At 36.3% G+C, this 21,866-nt stretch overlaps 1 protein-coding gene across 1 annotated transcript in view; it reads left to right on the top strand.

Annotated features, from left to right (window-relative positions):
• The first annotated feature begins 4,762 nt into the window (after nucleotides 1–4,762).
• The window catches only part of PRRC1 (proline-rich coiled-coil 1), a 21,107-nt gene continuing 4,003 nt past the window's right edge, over nucleotides 4,763–21,866 (top strand). Inside the window, 7 exon segments of the mRNA XM_009889719.1 lie at nucleotides 4,763–4,859; nucleotides 8,619–9,005; nucleotides 10,238–10,395; nucleotides 13,252–13,354; nucleotides 17,770–17,933; nucleotides 19,281–19,384; nucleotides 21,803–21,866. The exon segment at nucleotides 21,803–21,866 is cut by the window's right edge and continues 66 nt beyond it. Of these exon segments, the coding sequence (XP_009888021.1) occupies nucleotides 4,763–4,859; nucleotides 8,619–9,005; nucleotides 10,238–10,395; nucleotides 13,252–13,354; nucleotides 17,770–17,933; nucleotides 19,281–19,384; nucleotides 21,803–21,866 (1,077 nt within the window).

Here is a 21,866-nt window from a genome sequence, read left to right as displayed (position 1 = left end):
ACACTTAATTAAAAAAGTTATGCCTATTATGATTAAAGACAAGAAGTTTAATAGCATTTGAATTCAGTTTTCCAGCTGTGATTTTGTTTCATTTTGGGATCTGTTGAGAATAGTTTTGTCTCTTAGGTTTCTTAAGTATATCATGAGGGTTTTTTTTATTAGCAGGAGCATCTACTGAAATACAAGGAGGAGTTAATTAAGGATGACTGAAAATATGGCCTCATTATAAACTCTGAAGTATGACTGATTGCTAGATAATGTGTTTTTGTCCATGTGAAATTTACTAATCTCCATTTGTAAGTCATCTTATCATTAACTGTGAGTTTCTATATTTTAGAGTAACAACCTGAAGAATGCTTTTGAAGTATGGTTGTGTTGTTAAGATAATTGCAAAATATTAGTGCAAATGTAATAACTTCCTATTGAACTTAAGTCAAAAGATGAATAGTTTACCAGTTCAGCCTTTTAGTCTCTAAATCAAATTATTTCACTCGTGCTTTTAGCATGAGCCCTGTTAAAATTTTCAGTCAGAACTTCAGCCTTGTTTTCCCTTCAATATACATGGGCCTTGCAATATACATGGGAGTTAGGCTAGTGGCTGAGATCTGGCTTTAGGCTAATGAATGAGAGTCAGCTGTTGAGAATCAGTGAAGTATAGTTAGCAGTCAACCAGGGATAGTATACCTTATGGGTATACTGTATTTTCTTTGTATAATGTGGGGGTTTAACATCATCCCTGTAGTGTCTTCATTAATACTGCCAAGGGTTATTTTTTTAACCAGATAACTGGTGGAAGCCTAACAAAATTCGTGCTTCTGCTTCTTAAAGGGGTTGTTTTAAGGATGACTGACCGTTGGGAATGTGGGTTTTTGTATGCTTTTCTGTATTTCTCTTTTCCATATCCCTTTTTTTTTTACTTTCATATAAGCATAAGACAAGATTTTCCTCTCGCTAAATGTGACGAGATTATAAAATTTGTGAAATCAATTTATGATCACAAATCACTAGATGGCAGTACTGCTGTTATTTTGACCTAATTGCACGCGCCTCAGTTTGCCTGTCTCAGAGTTTCTCTTTTGTCTTTTCAGTTTAGTAATACAAAATGTTCTCGTTTGCAAGAAGACACAATAGTCACTTCCGTAAGAAGTTAGGCTGAATTTTCATGCGCTACTTACTGCAAATTATGTGTTTGTGGACTATGAAGAATTATTACTATTACTTTTAAAAAAAATAAAAATCACTGAAAGGACAGTCCAGTTCCACACCCAGCAGTCATTAAGGATATGTAGGCTGATCTTACTGGGGAACTTTTCCCTGCAACTCCCCTAAGGGAAGTTGGAAACCCTTATTGGAAACTTTGTTGAGGACTGAACACTGTTAAAGTCTGTGGATTGCTTGGGCTTGGGTTTTTTTCCCCTGCCGTGTTCTTCTTCCACCCCAATACTTCACAAAAAAATTATTTCAGATAGGCCATTTAGATTCAAGTGTTAAACTGTATGTCCTGTAGGATCAGTTTTAATTGTATGCAGTGCTGTATTCTTTCAACATGATAAGCTACTGGCTTCCGGTTACACCTATTACACTTTTTGCTTTCTTTTCCTTTTGTGTATTCCCTTCTCCAATGTCTTACATTTCTCCTTAACCTTATTTTTGTTTAATTACGGGTAAGCTGAAGGGAAAAGAATATAGGGGCATTTAGGTTTTGATTCTCTAATTGGCATGGTTCTGGGTAGATGGAAAGGGAAAAGAGTGAAGGACAAAGTTCAGTGGGAGGAAAATATGACCTGCTATTGTGGTTGTGCGTTATGTGAGAGAATAAAGAGAATATGTCTACTTTTCCAGCAGAAGGTAAGGAGAAACTACCCCCAGCTAGTGACAAACCCCCAACTGATTATAGTAGACAATATGTGAAAGAGTATGGGATGCATTAGGGTCAAAGGATAAAATTCAAGTCAGAACAGAACGGAGACAGTAATATGCTTCTGACTGGTCATCACTCTGAGGATATCCAGCTTACTGGGACACATTGCCAGGGGTGCGTAGCTGGATGTGCAAAGACCAAGCGAATGGAACTAAGTCCTGCAACTGGCAGGGTTCCCCTCTCAAGCTTCCATCTCCTGGTCAGGCTGGATTTGCAGATGGTTGGCTTTCCCAGAGGCTTACAAGTCAGAGAAGAAGATGTGGAACTACTGATTTTTGCTTTTTTAAAATTAAAATTTTAAGTCAGTTCTATGGCTTTTTATCGTTATATTTCAGCAACCGACTCACAATTTTTGCAGGTTTGGGGTTGCTGTTTCTGTTTAATGTTTGATTCACTTGTCTCATTGTACAGTTAATAGAGAAAAGCAACTACAAAGTCATTTATGTTTCTACTAATTCCTAACTTTTCAGATGTCAGTTAGGTTACTTGCTGGGGGGTTGTTTCCCCCTCCGTCCTCTACCTTTAATAGATCTGTAAAGTTTTTGATAAATCTTTGTATGGAGTTTTTGAAGAGCTGCTCTGTGAAGCTTTTTTTCAGTCATTCTACATGTCCACAGTATTTATTTTAAGTTGTAAGCACCTCTCAGCAGTTTTTAATCATGGCATTAGGTGAAATCAAGCAGCAGATTAAAAGAGCCTTGATAAAATAAAATGTTTCTAGGAGGTTTTGGTCAGTGATTACGTTAGTTGCACAATGGAAAATTCTTTCTTGCTTTGCAGTGTATAATTGGAAGAAGAATGACTTTAGAAATATTTCTATGAGGGGGAATGTAAACTCCTGTAGCTTGATTAAAAGACAAAATCTTATTATTGCAAATTCTTCTGCTTAGTGAAGTTTAACGGAAGACTGTGCAGTTCCTTTCTAAGGTATGATATGTACTTATTCTGCAAGGACAGTCTGTTCCCCACCAGGCGGTTACTGGCCCTTTCATCCCATCTGTGGTGAAGCTTTTAAATGAATTGAAGAGGTACTCAGAACATGAAAACTCTTATGACAGAGGAATTTTAGGAAGAGTGCTGCACATAAACCATATTAACTTACTTTCTGAGGCTGGGCTCAAACATTTAATCTTGAATTGCTTATGTAAAACATACTGGTTTGTCAGAGGAACTATAATTTCTCCTATGTGATTCTGATGGTTTTGTGTGTTTTTGAGATTCTTTGTAAGCCTGTCAAGACTAACATTGACATCCTACCTTTTGGATTTTCAATTTGGTAATAACAGTAATTTTTCCTCCATATTAAACTTAAGAGTTGTATATACATTTAAAACAACAATGAGGCAATGAGGTTTGCTATTTGTTTTTTTTTTTTTTAAAGAGAGAAAACCCCATGTATTTTTGTAGGTGGAGTTCTTTTTACATGCACATTGGTATTTTTACTCAACATGTTATCTAAGCCTTTTCTTCTGTAAATCATTTAAGGGCAGTCCTCAGTAACTGCTGATATAGTGGATATGGTGGAAAATGTTTGAATCTGTCTATTTTTCACACATATAATTACTTTTTATATACTTTATATAGTATAATATACTTTTTATATATATTACTTTATTTTTTTATTATTACTATTGCATTAAAATTTCCGTAAGAATTGTTACCTCAGGGAGTGGTACAAATCGTTGTTGTCTAGTTTACCAGACTTGGGAGGAAGCAGGGCTTTTTGTTAGCTGCGTCTGCGCTGAAGAACAGAAATATCCAGGTGTTCATGAAAGTCTTAATTTTTTCCCGCCTCCTTTTCTTCTCCTAAGCCCTTTTACATTAAATTAAGATTTTTAATTAAACATATAGCTTTACTTTTCTAGAAGTAGTCTATTTTAAAGGTTTACTCAAACATGTTGAAAGATACTTCCAACATAACACAGCCATCAAAATAAAAGCCAAAGTTTTCCATTACTTTCACTTCTGATAGTGTCACCAGAGCAGTATGGTATTTGGATTTTGGATTTTACAGGAGGAATTGTCTATACTGAAAAACTTGTTTAGTTTAAATTAATTTCAGTGTAATTTTATTCATGTTGGAAGTGAATTTCAGCTGGTTTCATTTGGCTTTTCTTGAGGTTTATTTAGCTGACCCCAAGACGCTTATGCTTTAAGGTAGACAAGGTCATGGTTAGAGCTTAGGTCACAGAGTCAGGGCTCCCAGCCTGTTGCCAGCTATGCTACTGTTCATGGTGTTCAGTAAGGTGCTTGTGCTCAGGTGTGATGCTCAGAAGCATCTGCTGAAGTGCATTAGCCCAAGAGTGCTTACAACTCATGGGTAGTCATGGTTCTTTGCTGCCAAAAAGGGCAGACATCTATCCTCTGTCTTGCCTCTTGCCACGTCATGCATCAGCTCTGAAAATAGGTCAGGTACTTGTTTGAGTTACTACAGCTCAATAATGCAGCAAAATACTACCCTGTGATTAAGTTTTTCTTGCAATGGGATATGGGTTTTGTGATGTGTAATTACTTCTCTATTGCTACTCATCTAGTATACATTGGAAGCAGTAACCGGGCATCCACAGTAAGGTTTTTGGAAAGATGCTTGGAGTTTGAGGTATTTTCACAGTGCTAAAAATAAAGGGAAGATACAGGAGGAATGAGACATATTGCAAAATTATGTACTTGAGATTAGTAATTTTTTTTCTTTTTTCTAGAGTTGGCATTTGAATTAACTGCTCTGCTCAGGAATGTAAATCACTGTGTTATGGCTTTTACATTCTAATTTAAAATCTTTCCCTTTTTTCTCAAGATATGCTTTTTTTTTTTTCCCTCACAGCTTTTCGTAGCTGAAGGAACATGATGGAAGAGAGTGGAATAGAGACAACTCCACCTGGCACGCCCCCACCAAGCACAGCAGGGGCTGCTGCTGATGCTGCTACACCTGTCTCATTAGGTATAGAAACTTCCTCAGCAGCTTGGTCACGTTTATTCATGTCTTTTGAAGCACAGCAATTCATCCAAAACCGTTGCAATCAGCATAATTACAGTGCTCTTCTCCAGACTAATTGGAAATATTTAAATTGTTTCTTAATCATGCATCTGACACATAGAATATTTTAAATATTTTTTTATTCTTGAAACTTTTTTATGAAGTCATGTGGATGCACTTGTGTTTTTTAAGGATGTAGGGTCAGGGAAATAATAGTCTGAACCACAGTGCACAGTTAGATTAGCAGCATAGAAGGGAGTTAAAAACAAAACAAATTTACAAAGTCTTGTAGGGGATAGTGGTAAACCTGGATAATCACTTGGTTTTTAATATTGTGGGTGGTATTCAAAGCACCTTATCTGATTTTTTCAAGAATCTGAATACCATATTCTGAACACCAAATACTTAATTTTCTGACACATCTGGTATTTTTATCTTGAGTGACACTAGCGCAGCGGACTCCAGAGTGGGGTTCCCTTACCCCAGGGACTGTGCAAGGCAATGCATTGGGGTGTGAGAAGAAAATATTAGAACTTCCATTAATACTTATTTTTATCTAAAAAATAAGAAAGAAATATAGCTTCACTAGTATTTAATATACTACTTGACACTGATGTCCTCACTTATTTGGTCTGTATGTTGGATATTCACGTCCTGAGGGAATAGTGGGTGTTTCATCATGCAAAGGTGTTGACAGTGGCACCATCACTCGTTTGCTCACTTTCGCCATAATGCAACATCTTGCAGTTTGTGTGCCTGCTTAAGTAGATTTATGGATTATCTTACCTAGTTTTAACTATACTAACCCTCAGAAAATGGACAGGTGACTTAATGAAAATTCCTGCAAAGAAACCATGGATTAAAAATACTGCTGATAATGAGAGCATAAGCAAACAAGAAAATGGAACACCTGACACTTCTCTGACTCACAGTATGAGCTCTTTGCCATTGTTTTTACCTCATAATATGGCTAACAATCTAATCAGGTCTGACAAAAAGTTGGCCAAAAACAATCTAAAATTTTCAAGAGGACTATTTGAAATCTAAATTTACATTCGTCATTGTTAATGATGAACTTTGCCCTAAGTGTATATTGTTCCTTGAGATATTAGCTAGGGATAGTATGAAGCCATTATGATTAGCAAGACATCTAAAAACTAAGCAGAACGAGAAAACAAACCACTACAATTTTTTTTTGGTAATGTTTCATGTCATACGATACTCAATCCAGTACTTAAAAAATGTCAGTAAACTTAATAATAAATCTTTAAATGTCTCTTTGGAGATTTCTTAGCTAATAGTGAAGACAAAAAGCATTGAAGAAACACTTGTTCTTCCTGACATGGTAAAATGTCTGAAATAATACACAGAAAACGGTGTAGTGACAAACTAAAATGCATTTGTCAGCAAATACTGTTGGAAGACGCATAGAAAACATAGCTCAAGATTTGAAGAAACAAGTATTAGAACAAATTCCATGGTGTGGGTGGCTTTCTATACAGATGCCTGAAAGTATAGATGTTCCTTACATGTCTCAACTCATGTTTTTTCCTAAATTCTGTTTCAATAATAAAATACAAAAAGAACTACTTTATTGTCAGATTCTAAAGGAGGGATGTACTGGAGAAGATATATCCTCAACATTAAATGACTTTTTTTAATAAAAGCAATGTTTTTATTAAAACTGTGTTAGTGTAACCACTGATGGAGCAGTTGCTTTGACTAGGATAAAAATGGATTCTAGAGTAAGGTTACAGAGATACCACCACACATGAAATACATGCACTGCCTCATTTGTGGGCAAGCTACTGCAGCAAAGAAACTGGAGCCAGAATTGTACAAAGTGCTATGGGATGTCATCAATGGGGTTAATTTTATAAAAAAGAACTTTAAATAGTAGATTTTTAACAATACTTTGTAGTGAGGTAGTGAGTGACCATGAATTTTTTTTTTTTTGTATCACTGGTTGTCGTGTGGCAAGGTGTTTAAAGGAGTTGTTGAACTTAAGGATTACATGAACATTTTTCTTTTACAAAAAGACAAGTCTCATAGATTTGCTTACGTTTTCTGTGATGACAAGTGACTATCAGAAATGTGCTAGTAGATATTAAAAAAAAAAACCAACAAAACAACCCACTCATAATTTCTCCCTTCAAGGTAAAGGTGGCATTTTAACAAGGAGTGATACAGTAACTACTTTTTGTGAGAAAGTCATGCTTTTGAGAGAGCATTTTGAAAATTGGTATTTGGAAATGTTTCCATTGCTACGCAGTCCTGCTGCCAAAACCAGTGCAAGTGTTGCATATAAAAGCTGTCATTTGTACACATAAACTTGCAAAAAGAATTTCCTGATCTATGTAGAAATCTTCCAACAGAAGAGTTTCAGTGGGTTTGGAACCTATTTGTTAAAAATGCTGAAGTGCAACACCTTCTGATTAATTTGCAATAACAATTGATTGGTATCAGGGAGGATGCAAATTTGCTAGCTGAATTTCAGGAAAACCCGTGGCATAATTGGTGGGTGGGAGTGGAAAAAGAATAGCATGGTTTAGTAAGCAAAGCCCACAGTGCACTTCCTCCATTTGGGTCTATGGATCTTTGTGAGGTATTTTTTCCAGCTGTGACAACCACTAAAGCCAAATATCAAAATAATCCGAACATAGAACCAGACCTTCAAATTGCTGTATCATGAAGTGTGAAACAATGATTTAAAAGATAACGAGGCTTCTTCAATCACATTGCTCACACTAAAAAATTATTACTAATTGTATTATATAGTATGTTAACCATTATTAACATATTGTATTACTATATGTTATAGTAATATATATTATACTATATTAATAAAATAAACGTTTTTGTACTGTTAATAAAATATTTTTATCTTTTTATTTATCTTTATGTCATTCTTTTTAAATTTGTATTTTTTATATTTTATAATATACATAATATACTAGTACAGTGATACATATAAATAATTCATAAATAAATAAATTTACATATGTTGGGAGGGTGCATGCTCAAAAGTTTTTTACCGATAGGTGTGTGTGATAAAGTTTGGAGACCGCTGCATTAGTGCAACGTGGCATATCATTTGATTGTCAATGATGTTTAGGCTGAGGCCAGTGAGATGCTTGAGCTGACCCAACAGCTTACTGCTATCAAAAATGATCACTTCTGTTTTTCTGACTTAATTTTCTGGCTTAACTTGGTTTAGAGAGCAAAATTGGTTTATCTAAGATCAGCTGAGTGCCAGACTGAAACTCTTAAAGCAGAGGGATTAGGAAACCGGCTGCCAGGGAAGAGGGCTGTCTGGTGCTCAACCCATCTCATAGAAGTAACTCTCACCTTGCCAGATATGACTGTATGTTTTATTCTTAAATACGGGCACTTCCTGAATCATCATTATGCCCGTTGATTAAGCAGTCACTCAGAAAGAACTGTACTAGCTAGGAATTTCTGAGGCAGACTTTAACTGCAATAAATTCAGTAGTCAAATGTTGACTCATCTTTTTAAGCTTATGACAAATAGGGTCATGCAAAAAAAAGATGTGGTAAAAATTGAGCACAGTTGGTGGTGTGTGCAAACTCAAGCAGAACTCAAACAAAATTTGCTCAGACCAGGTCAAAACTTACTTGGAAAATACCTGAACAGTTATGTAACTGAATCTCAGGGACCAAGGCTCACCATTTCTAAAATTTATTTTTTCTCTTTTTTCCTAGCTTTGTCCAGTCCCCTAACTACACCAAGCATGTCATCTTCTGCCGCGTACTCACCACCCTTGCCAGTTGGTGTGTCTCCACTTCCTCCTCCTATGATGACTTCAGCTTCTCTTCCAGTTGTGCCTTCTGCAACGGTTTCTACTATTGCACCACCTCTAACTCCTGCACCCCCTCCTGTTGCCCCTTCAGCTTTTAGTACCTCCATGTCCCAGTTCTCTACACCTCCTCCATTAAGCTCTACTGCTGGCCCTGGTCTTCCTGCACCTCCCACGGGTCCACCCATTTCAGGATTTTCCATGTCTTCAACCTATGATATTACCAGAGGTCATGCTGGTCGAGCACCACAGAGCCCACTGATGCCATCGTTTTCTGCACCTCCAGTCACAGGTAACTTTTTGCTTTTGTGTTTTGAGACAGGATGAGGGATCTCCAGGGTGGCTTCTTCCACTATTCTGCTAGAGTCCTGGAAGTTCAGCTTCTTTATTATTCTGGGTCCTTAATATAATGTAGCTGCACTCAGCAGAAGGGAGAGTAGCTTCTTTAGTAGAGTTCTGCTAGCATTCAGGCTCACAGAAAAATCTTTGTTTGAAAGCTTCATTTTTTGTTAACTCGCACAGGAAAGGCCTACTGAACATATATACATGTCTTTTGTTTAGATCAGAAGGTCAACTTCAGCCATTATATTTCCACAGAATGATGTGGTACCTCAGGCTGTGATCTCATAATTTTCATTTTTTTGTTCTGAAAAGCTCTCTATCGCAAGTTGTCCATCATGTGACAGCAACTTCTATTTTCTTGTTTCCAGCCACTAAATTGCATTAGGACAGCTAAAAATACATACCTTCCATGCAAGCACTTGCAGTAGTTGCTAAACTGATGTCATTTTCTGGTAGTGGAATGGAAACTTGGCTCTTCAACTGCAGTTCAGCCAGGCTTTTACTGTTATTGGTGGTATCTCTTTTAAATAGTCTGTATTAGATGACTGTCTAAAAAGACCTATCAATTGTGCAGTGTAAAATAAAAATAATTCTTGATTAAGGCTAATGTTGGAAAATCTGTTAAAATAGGCTTGAGTAATGGGACAAAGGCTCATGCTTAAGTTTTCTACTGTTTGACTTTCTTTTGTTTTCCTTTAAAATATGCAAAGCTATTCATTTGGTTGCTCCTTTTTCTATTGCTACTAATTTCCAGCACTCAGGGTTAGAAAATTTCCTACTTCTCTGTCTTTTATTATGTATGAGAATATTGCTGTCTCTTTGTTCAGAGAGCAACACTCATTCCTCCACTGAGGGCTTATTATTAAAATTGGAATACAATAAAAAGCACCACTGTGAAACTAACCTGCTAAGAAAAAAATCATTGTTTAATTTTACACATAATGTACAGGCAGTCTTGGTTCTCTTAGCAGATATTGTTGAACTCCTTCACAGTAGTTCTATCTGCTAACCTTTAACGAGCAGAATTGTTCTGAGGCCTTCAAGAAATGAAGTAAATCAGACCAGTATTATTCTACTCTTCCTGCTCATTTTCCTGTTAAACAATTGCATGCTGCTACAGTATAACAAATTAAATGCAGAAAAATAAATGAACACTTTTGTTTTATTCTTCCTTCTTACTAGGTGTTCTGGCAGATCCTATTACTCAACAAGCAACTTTCTCATCATCTTTGGCTACTGGAACTGGTTCTGCAATCACTTTTCCCGAGGAGCATGAAGACCCCAGAGTATCTACTGCCCAAGGTGGAGCACCTGCTGGAGGACTGTGGGGGTTTATAAAGGTATGGGGGTATGCAATAGATGATAATGTCCAGAAAAGAACATTTTTCTTATAACATGATTCTGTGGCCCCTTTGAAAGGACCAGAGCTTGCAATTGCAAATTAGTTGAAAAGCCAGTCTTGTCCACATTACTGTTGCCTTTATACCAGTAAGATCCAAAGGTGTCCTGTTTCTATTTATGGAGAACGTCTGTATCATTGACTTCAATAATCTAGATTTTCGATGAAGTATTAAGTGTTCCATGTGCTCTATGTGTTCAGTGACGTCTTTTCGAGAATTTCCAGGTTGGCAGAATGAGGAATCATTAATTATACTGAAGCCATTAAGTTCTTGATGTGTGTAAGCACACATCAGACTGTTTTTTTTAAAGGTCAGCCAGAATCTGGGAGACTAACTGGTAATTATTAGAGAAATGCATCCTGGATTTCGTGTTGAAGACCTTACACAGTAGTTGAAGCAGCTTCTGTTCTTGAAGTAGTTTGAACTACCCAGAGGAAAACTCCGGTATTCTTAAGAAATCATACACCTTTCTTCCAGATTTCCTTCAAGCTAGATAATATCCAAGACTGTGACAATGTAAAATCGACAATTAATGGTCTAGAATCGATGAGACTGTTTTAATTCCTTTGATCTGTCAAAGATGGCTGAGCAGTCTCATAGCAGTTCCAAGATTGGTCTCTTCATAAAATATCAGAGGTAAAGTTGGATACTATTGGAGTCATTGCACCTAACAGCTTGTGTATTTGACTGTTTGAGCAATGAAAAGAGCCAGGACCTGAATGTTCAAAATACTTGTGTTTGCACTCTGCCAACATGCAAGATTCTTCATTTGAGCAATTTGCATTTATATTGACTTAGAATTTACTTGGTAGAAATTCCAAATTTAACTGCATTATGGTTCATGGTGTTGTGATAACTTCATGTTTTACATTGGTATAGAACTGGATTATTTATCCCTGTTTGTGCTGGGCTGATGAACAAAAAGGCATCTTCCACAAGTAGAAGCAGCAGCTTCTTGCTGCTCAGGAACCTGATTGTCTGCAGGAGATGTATAATGACTTTGTGTTAGTTAGGCAGCCAGGCTGCTCATTGGAGAAGTACAGCTTGGCTTTGCATTACGGGAAAGATACTAGAATTGGAAATTCCTTCTTAAAATGTTTCTGAGGATCTCTGGAAAAATGTATGTGCGCAATGCTGTTCTGTGTAATGCTTGTCACTTAGTGCAACAAATACCAGCATATGCAGTTTTAGTTATTAGTCTGTTTACTAAAGAAATTTTATAAAAGATTTCTGTAAAATAGTTTCTAGTGCTTTATCTCTCAATGATTCAGCATTGGTATCTTTCTTCTTCCACTGTGTGATCTCACCTGAATTTAAATAAACTTTTGATGAGATACAGACTTTCATTAGTCTGTTTGCAAGACACAGGACAGTGTTCGTGTTTGTATTTAGTGAGCTTTTAGGTCTGTCAGCAGTTCCACCTATGATTTGGCTGGAGAATGTAGAACATTTTTCCAACAATGTTTAGAATTTATAAATTGAGGAATTTCAGCTCAATTGCTCTAGAAGTATTTGTTAGTAATGGGCCATTCAAAAATAGGCCCTACTGTCTTTAAGAAGTTTAGAAAAGAGAGACTCTTCAGTTTGGGTTATCACAGTCTAGCTACCTAGTCTGATGATACCTATAATTAGCATTTGGAATCTACAACTTTGCTAAATGCTCAAGGCTTCCGGTCCCAGAATAGGACTAGATCAAGTGTGTTACCCACCATCACTGATAGGGCTGTTTCTGCATTAATGTAGAAGAGGGTGGTAAAGATGATACTTGAACTTTATGTTGTAACTGAAAAGTCATGCACTGATAGTCCTATCCTCTAGCATTTGTGCTGAGGAGTGAGATACAATAGGTGTTACCAAGTGTAAAAGTGGTAAGAAAAACACATAGCAGGTAAATGTTTGGGTTTTGTTTGTTTCTGTCCTGGTTTGAGATAGAACAAAACCAATTTTCTTTGCAGTAATTTTACTTTTCAGTTAAGTCTCTTCTAACTAACTGTACTCTCTGAAATTAATGGTGTATTTTTCAGACAGTGTCTGCTTCTAGCAGATAATGTCTAATGTTTATAGTGAATACCAAAGAATGGTATCGAGAGGCTCTTGCTTATACTTATTGCTATAACAACCAAGGTCACCTAATTTTGTAATGTACCAAGTTGGAGGGTCAGAAGCGGAAGAGTGTAAAGAGGTCACACCTGTGGGGAGGAACGGACAGGACAGGTGACCCAAAACTGACAAACAGGGTATTCCATCCCATCTGCCTCCTGCTCAGTATAAAAGCTGAGGCATCAAAGGGGTCAACTTCTTTCTTCGATGGCTGGTGTGCGAGGAGTACTCTGTCTGTTTGTCTGCCTTTGATCCTCATCTGTGTATTCCTGAATCCAGTTTCTGAATCCAATTCCCATCTGTCACTGAGTCCAGCCTGGGACTTTCCCAGTGCCTACTGGTGACATGATCGTCACCCTGGGAGCTAGATTCTAGTTTTGTGTATATTTGTATATATTGTATATATTTCATTATTTTCTTACTAATACTACTATCATTTTATTGTTAATAGTTTTAGTTTCATATTTAATTAAAGTAGTTTTAGTTCCTTTTCAACCCATAACTCTCTCCCTTATTCTCTCTCCCTTCTCTTCCGGGAAGGGAGAGATGTTAAAAGAGAGCATCTGTTGTTTGTTTAGTGACCAGCCTAGCCTAAACCACGGTAGTGGGTTGTTTGTTTTTTTTTTAACAGTAACATTTTGAGTTTGGGGGGAAAAAAACACAAGATAATACGGAAATCTACTTGCTTAAATTTAGGGTGTAGCTGAAAATCCCATGGTGAAGTCTGTTCTTGATAAAACCAAACATTCAGTGGAGACCATGATCACAACGCTGGATCCTGGTATGGTTCCATATATCAGTAAGTATTTGTGACAAACCATCAAGTGATATATGTAAACTTTAGAGAGGTTAATATACTAGCACGCTACTTTTACACTTGAAGTTTGTGTATGTAGTGTGTTAATTCAAACTCACAGTACTATACTGATTTTTCAAGGGTATTGTCCAGTGAAACTCTCACTCTGAAGGCTGACTTTTTATGTCTGTCTTGAGGTTAATTTGACTTTTGTATTACGCTGTAGTTCAGATAGTGGCACAGTGAATTTAGTTCAGATTGTGCAAGATTAAGAAGTTATAAAGAAATAAAAACAATGAAGAGACCTTGTCAATAGTCCCTAAGTTGCATACTGTTTTCTCCCACTGTGTCTCTATTTGAGCTTTATGGATTTGAGTTTAAAATACACTGTATGTGTTCTGTTGGATGACATGCTTAAATACTACTGTGTAAGCTATCACATTAAAGTTAAAACAAGACAAAAGGTAGGCATACTCAGAGAGGCATAGGGCAGAGGTATTAACATAGCTTTTGAGGCTTTCCTCTGAATTTCAGGTGTTCCACTTTTCTAGCCTAATAGTATTTATACTTTTTTTAGGAAATTTGGCAAACTTGAAGCAGTCCCTGAATCAGTTAGTAGGAACATTAAAATTTTAAAGCGGTCTAATGAAGTCTGAAGTACTGCTGAGTGTTGAGCCTGAAAGGAAGAGCATAGCATTTCAATTACAGCTTGAAAATTTATAGGAAGAAGCAGCATTGTGTTGTTCACCATTTACTGGAGTACATTGCATGTCATATATAACTGATGTGAGACTTCTACTTCGTTAAAATGGGGAAACAAAAGACATAATTTGTCCAGGGTGGTGGTTTGGTTTTGGTTTCTGGTGGTTTTTGTTTGTTTGTTTGTTTGTTCTTTCAGCAGTCTGGTAAGCAGTCCTCCTTCTTCGTTGTGCCAGTACTGCCCTTTGTCAGGCTGAGAAGAAACTATTAAAATGTTTTTGCATTTTGTTTTTCTTTGCTGTTTTTCAGCTGGACCTATTCTGTGATCCTGCTAACCATGTTGCACTGTTGTACTAATCCAGTGAACAATATGTGGAATAAAAGGGGAAGATGACCTAATTATTGAGTAGTAGTTAAATGTCTTACATTTAAGGGAACGTATTCCAGCAGCTGACTAGTGAAGAGACAGTGAGAAGGCCAGGACAGCAACTGAGAAAGCATTTGAGAGGAGTAGCGGGATGCCATGCTTATACACAATCTGGCGGACTGTATTTAAGGTTTCTATTGCAGTTGTGACCATCCCTTTTTAAAATAGGATCTGTCAGTGTACAATGATGGTTTGACACAGTATTCGTTGGACAGAACATTACGTAGAGGAGGAAGTAATTCTAATAAAACACTTTGTTTGTAAGACTCAGAGTAAGCAAATTCAGTGGTTATCTCAAGTTCTCTAAAGTCATGTTAGAAGGGAAAGCATCTGTATACATCTTGGCCATGAATATATTGCTTTTTTTTTGTAGTTGCAGGTTGTGGAAATAGGGTAGAGATTTGTAGTCTTAGTATTTACTTCCTTCTAGAAACATTTTCTGGGATCAACAAAAGCCATGTCTTCAACAGCAGATGGCCACACTTCTCTCTGGTCTCTCTCCACTGCTGCAATTCCAAACAAATTTCAGATTCCTCACACTACAGCCTGAAATTACCAAAGCTTCTGCATGAGGTGGCTAACACTTTTTTTTTTTTTGCGTGTAATCTCTTTCTTGAAAGAGCTAAACTGTTTTCATTGGCACATGGTGAAGATGTCATCTGAGGCAGGCATCTGGAATAGAAAATTTCTGTCTGCAGAGGACATGGTTACCATATAAGCATAAACATTAATGCTTTTGTAACAAAAAGATGACAGGAAATCTTAAATTGCATGTGAAACTGTCATTTCAGTTTATAATACACAAAGTACAATGAAATTTCATGTTCAGGTGTCACAGCTTAACTTAGTGTGACAGTTCTGTCTTTAAATTTGCCAGGCTAAATTTAATTCTTATATTTTAGGTTTTGATATTTCCATTTTACCATAGTCTGTGACAGATCTTGTCACAAATTGTTTCTTTTAATGAATGTAATATCTTTGTTTTCCTTCTGTAGTACCTGTGATAAACAAAGATATACTTTGATATATGATGATCCTTAATACAAAAGAACATAATTTGTATTTTTCTGTTGCAATATACAAACATGAGGCACAATTACTGTTACTACGTAAGTAACAGTTACTATGCAGTAATTTACTAGGTACGTTATGGGCTAGTTTTTAGTTGCATTAAAAACTCTTTAATAGTTTTTCTATCCCTGAGCACTCAAACAAGGCTAACTTCAGCAAAAGCTTGCAGTCAATTTTAAGCACTTGTTTACTTATGTTAACTTGATTTCTATCAAAAATAAAGCAATGAAAAGAGACACTCAATAATTTTTTAGTCCTGTCATTACCCACTGTTTAAAAAAATTGCCCAAGGTTCTGTTATGTGTACACCCAGTTCCATTCAGTAAAGCAATTGATAAATAAAAAGTTAAAAAATAATCTAAAAACCAAGTAGAACATTTTACTACTGTTCTGGCATATCTCTCATGATACTTTATAAACAGAAGATATTTCCTGTAACTGAGGTCTGCTAAGTAATAAAAGCCGAAGAATTAATTGTTCTTTTCATTAAAATGTAAGCTTCAGGCTTATCATTATTAATGGAGGAATTTTTCTTACATCAGGATAAATATTGCGGACTTTGTCAGCATCTGTAATTAGGTGGAGTGTTAGTGTTCAGGAGCAAAAACAATGGGCTCTGTTCTTTTTTCTTTTAAAAGGTAGTTTAACATGTTTTTGTACAGTCAGTGGGTCTTAGAAGTGACAGGTTAAAAGGCTGGTCCTTCACTAATTTGCTACTGTTGTCATAAGAAATGCCCTGCTGTATGACAGAATCACAAAGTCATGTGGGTTGGAAGGGAGGTCACCTTGTCTAACCCCCTCCTTTAGTATGGCCTCTTAGGACCAGTTGCCCAGGACTGTATCAAGGCAGCTTTTGAGTATCTGCAAGAATGGAGACTCTACCACCTCTCTGGGCAACCTGTGCCAGTGCTCAGACACCCTCACAGTAAGAAAATTTTTCCGTATGGTCATATGGAACCTCCTGTGTTTCAGTCTGACCTGTTGCCTCTGGTTCTGTCACTGGGCACAACTGGAAAGAACCTGGCTCCATCCTCTTTGCTGCCTCCCTTCAGATATTTGTACACGTCAGTAAGATCCCCCTGAGCCTTTTCTTCTCCAGGATGAACATTCCCAGCTCTGTCAGTTTCCTCATAGAAGAGATGCTCCAGTCCAGTGGTTCATGTAGCTCAATATTCTGTCTTCAGCAGAAACAACAGGAGATGCTGTATGGTAAATGACAGTAGATCTTGTGACTTCTGTAGTCCTTTCTCCTTGTACTCCTCCATCATCCACATCCATTGGACTAAGGATGACAAGAGGCATGTCCATACCTATTACTTTTAGTGCTGGCATATGGACATGTCCATTAATTTATCCTTTACGCTTACTGAAGCAATTTACTTATGCAGCTTTCTCTGATGTCATATTCCATGTTTGAAAACAGTTTAAGCTGTTCTTAAGAAAGCTTGTCACAGCAGGCATGAGTTTTATGAGATGTTTTTGCATAAATTAAGTTTGACAAAAAAAATTATCCAACTGTGATAAAGACCAATGTGAAGTATAATTGAGCTCATCAGTCTTTTGTGGCAGTTTCAGATTTCTTTTAATTCATGAACTGTTTCATTTTATTCTAAAAAATCTTAGTGAAAACTCTCCTTTTGAGTATGGAGATACTGCCATATGGAAATAATTCAGAAATGCTTAGAGCTTTTTGGTTCCGTAGATATTTAATATCTAAAACCAAGATAAAGGTGTAGACGTGCAGGCAGGCAATAAAATGACACTGAAATTCACAGTCCAAGGACAACTAGAAAGTAATGTGAGCCTTTCTTTCAAAGCTTATGTAATTTGACAGCTGTTCACTGGATTTTATGAACCGCATCTGTGTTCTCGGTCCCTTTCATAAGGAAGAGTTTGTGTGTCACAGCAACATTTGTTACCACTTCCTAGAACTGAGTTATTCTCCTAAATCCATGAATTGCCATCTTAAATGAACGGTGTGCTTTTTTTCAGGTGCTGAACAAACATCAGTTCCTGTTTTCTGTCTTTCATCCGTGAATCACATAGCTATTCATCTAACTTTTACTTCCTAAGTTACTTCTGCTTCATGAAAGAACTTTTGTACAGTGCACGGGAAGGAGAATACCAACTGAAACATACTCTTAAGATATAGAGTATATGTGGACTAGCTTATAATGGGAATGGTGAAAAATAAATGCATACATATATATGTATTTTACAGAAACAGGGGGAGAACTGGACATAGTGGTTACTTCTAATAAAGAGGTAAAAGTCGCAGCAATTAGAGATGCTTTTCAAGAAGTCTTTGGAATGGCTGTTGTTACTGGAGAGGCTGCACAGTCTAACATCGCACCCCAACCTGTGGGCTATGCTGCAGGTTTAAAAGTAAGTTTATCTATAACAGTACTAAAGTGCCTCCAATGCAGAAAGGGAGTGTGGAAACATTCACCCAAAAGAATCTGATTTTCCATAAAGGGAAGGTCAATTTATGCCATAGGTAAACATCTCTTTTGTTTTTTGTTTTCTTTTTTCTAGTCATCTGGAGCATTAGATCAGTTTAAAGCTGGGTGTTGAAATAGTTTTGGGTTTTTTTGCAAAGACATTCACAGCAAATGGAGAATATTTATGTCTGTTTTCTTATACTGTCATTGATTTCCATTGCATCTGGCATACATTGTGATGTTACCGTATATCAGGCATTTCTTCTTAGTCTACACCATGTTGGGAGTGTTAGAAATTAAGGGAGACTCTTTGAGACTGAGTTGCCTCCCTACTAATTGTGTAGATCGAAGATAGTTTGATCAACACTTGCCAGGGATCCTTCCAAACAGATCTATGTTATGTTTAAAAGTAAGAATTTACTGTGCAGCCTTGCAAACAGCTGTACTTGCCCAGAGGAAGGGTTAGCAAAGGTTATTTCACCAGATTTTAAAAATGTTTGTATTTGTCAAGTGTATCTAGGTACAACTACCTCATTGCCCAATAATTAAAAACTCTGAAAACAACTATTTAGTATTCTGCTTCTTAAATGTAGGCAAATCATTTACTCAAAAATAGGAAGTATTTTCTCCTAACTGCTGTGGCAGTGCTCACAGCTGAGTAAAGCCGATCGTCATAGCAATGTCTTAGCTCATAGAATTTTGTATTTAGGTAAAGGAGGGTAATATATATGTATATGTTCCTTTACCGTTTTAGCTACTGCAGTGTGGTAGTAGTAGTATTAAAACTTCAAAGTGATAAAAGGTTTGGGGTGAATGATTCCTACATCTTAGTTGGATAGGTACAACAACAAAGAGATTCTCTCCCTTGGTCTTACAAAGTTGGTCCAAAGCTCTTAAAGGATCTAAACCTGACAAATCTTAAGCTACAACAATGTCAGTGTCAGTGACAGAAATATATACTGATGCTTTAACTAATAGTGAAACTTGGCACAGTTACAGCTTAGGAAATCTTTGCATTCTAACCTACGTCTTTTACACGAAAAAATAACAAACTAAAAATACTTAGTTTTATCATAGTTTTTGTTACTGTTTGGGATTCCATTATGGCTTTTCATGAGTTTTGTTTTTTGTTTTTCTAACATCGAAATAAAAGTAATTTTTCAAAATCTGTCATATTTTCTGTTTAACTTGAAAAGTATGTTCTAGAGTTCTTTTTGCATTCATCTGTAAGCATTGTAACATGTTGGGATTCAAAGAGAATGTTGTCTTAACAGCTTATGTTACCACTTAGGGAGCCCAAGAAAGGATAGACAGCTTGCGTCGGACAGGAGTAATACATGAAAAACAGCCTGCTGTATCAGTAGAAAACTTCATTGAGGAATTGCTTCCTGACAAGTGAGAACTTTAAATCTATTCCTGGGAGGGGAGGGAAAAAAAAAAGGGGAATATTCTTTGTTTACTCAAAGGGGCCTATAAAGACGTGCTGGCAGCATCACTCTGAGCAGAAGAAAGGAGAGATTCTGTCTTCAGTATTGCTTTGTCAGACTTGATTTTGGTGATGATGTTCAGCTTTTTGTCCAGACATCTTGAGACTAGTACGCAAAATCCATGTCAGGTTTTTCAAGATTCACAATTTAAAAACACAATGAAGTTATACTGAACTCACAACATTAAGGAGCTATAAAAGTTGGAATTTGACTAGTAGTTTGCTCACTCCTGTGTGTGCACTCTCCTCTTTCTCTGAAATTGTATTCGTTTCAGAAAGTATATTGGGAGATGTTCTAGCATTTGTAGTAATATGATTTTATCAGATAATATATTACCTATTTTCCTTTCACGGAGAATGTACTTACTACTTTTATTTTGCACTGCACAGACAATAAAATGGTGTTTTCAAATACATTACAACTTGATTTTGTAATGTGCTTTTTGATAGACAGTTCTTGAAGTAGTTTTATAATTAATTTCCCAAGCATTAAGAACAATGACATGTTTTTCTTAATGCAAACTTAAATAGTTCTTTTCTGATGTTTGCATTTTTGTTTTTGTGATGGGCTTTGATTTATTTTTTTGACACCTACTGTGCTCTTGCTCCGTTTTTCAAGGTACATTTAGTATTCTTAGAAGATGATGGTGAATTTTCTAAAGTAAACAGAATTAGGAAGTGCTTTAATTTTTATTTAGTACTTATTTCCATCTAGTCTGATTCAGACGTTTTATAGTATTTCCACAAAGCAGTAAGTATGACAATGACATCTCTTTTTCAAGGTAATTGCTGTTCTTGTCCTTTGAATTTACTCATTCCTAAATCTGAAGGTACTCAACATGAAAGATAGCACCCAGAACTGCAGTGTTATTGAAAGGAATGCTAGCTCTTCTGTCGGCACATTACAGGCCCCAAGATCTATGGTATTAGTTACAATAGAAACAAAGGGTAACTTAATGCATGCTTTAATTTTTATTCAGTAGGCAACACTGGAAGTTTCCTTGCATGGTGTTAAAAAAATGTTTGAACTATTTTCAGCCCTTGTTTTTTTCTGCAATGAAATGATAGGTCATGGTGCTAGTAATCAATTAATTATTATTATGAAGTGAGTGTTGTGGTGTTACAGTTATAATATGGGGGATGCAGTTAGCGTTTTGCTGATACCTTTTACCATACTTTTACGCATGTCCGAAGGAGAGGAGTTTCTAAGGAACCACCCACCAATAGTAAGAGCTCTGCACTTGACACCTAACAGATCAGTCACTGCTCACAGCTAAACTTCTCAGTTGTCTTGTCAAACAGCTGAAGGACATTACTTCCCCTTCCAGTTATGTGTCTTGGATACTGTTTGGAGAATAGGTTGCAAACGCTTCTATGTGTATTTTAGTCTTTAGACTTTTAACTCCTTCATTAGTTGGGAGCAAATTATCTTTAACCATGAAGCTTTCTCAACAATCTTTCATAGTTGCAAATGACATTGTTCTCTGTCACAAAGCATTCCGGTGCTCTGTTTCCCCGCTATGAAGATAATGCAAGTGAAGTATTTCCTGTCTTGCTCCACTAAACTCTTAACATGAAGTTTATGTGGCCCAGCCAGTTGTTTTTTTAAAAATTCTAGTCTTACATTTCTTTTTATAACAACATCTTTGTTTCCTATGCTTTAAAGAATAAAATACAATTGATATGTAGACACATATATAATATATATGAAACAAAAACTACATTATTGTTTTCCTTTTTAAATCTTTTATGATTCTTGGCCTTGGTTTTGTGTTTGTGCTTTCCCTGAAGTATGTTTCTTCTGTGGCAACTCAACTGTAAAACTGTTAAAAGAATTTAATACAGTGAGGTAGTGATGACACATTGCCCTTGGTTTTATTTGGATCATGTCAGTGTTGTTAGTTTGTTGGTAGGGAGAAATGATTTAATGTTTTTGCAAGCTAGGTAGGGAACCATTTGGAGAGCTACTTCAGTAGCCTTTGCTGTGTCTGCTACAGCAGGCACCATCTTTTCTGAAAGGTGCAGAAGTGTTTCTCTGAAAATAATTTAAATGATAGTTACAGGATTAGACATACCAAAAAATCTTCTGAATATAGATTATTGTATTATGTATTTTACGTACATACACAGGCACTACACTATAATTTTATATAAATTGATATATGCAAAGTTTACTTGAAAAATACTAGAACACTGATGAAATGTTACATTATTACTACATGTGTATTAGAGTTTATAAAATGGTCATAATTCAACTGCTATCATGTTGTTTTTCAATTGGTTGATACTCAGTACTCAGAAGTAAAGTAACTTGCATGTCATTGCAGGTGGTTTGACATTGGATGTTTGATTATTGAGGACCCAATTCATGGAATTCATCTGGAAGCTTTT

This window comes from Charadrius vociferus, unplaced genomic scaffold (genome assembly GCF_000708025.1).
Source record: "Charadrius vociferus isolate BGI_N301 unplaced genomic scaffold, ASM70802v2 scaffold377, whole genome shotgun sequence".
NCBI classification, from domain to species: Eukaryota; Metazoa; Chordata; class Aves; order Charadriiformes; family Charadriidae; genus Charadrius; species Charadrius vociferus.
This window is presented reverse-complemented; position numbering and strand designations above follow the sequence as displayed.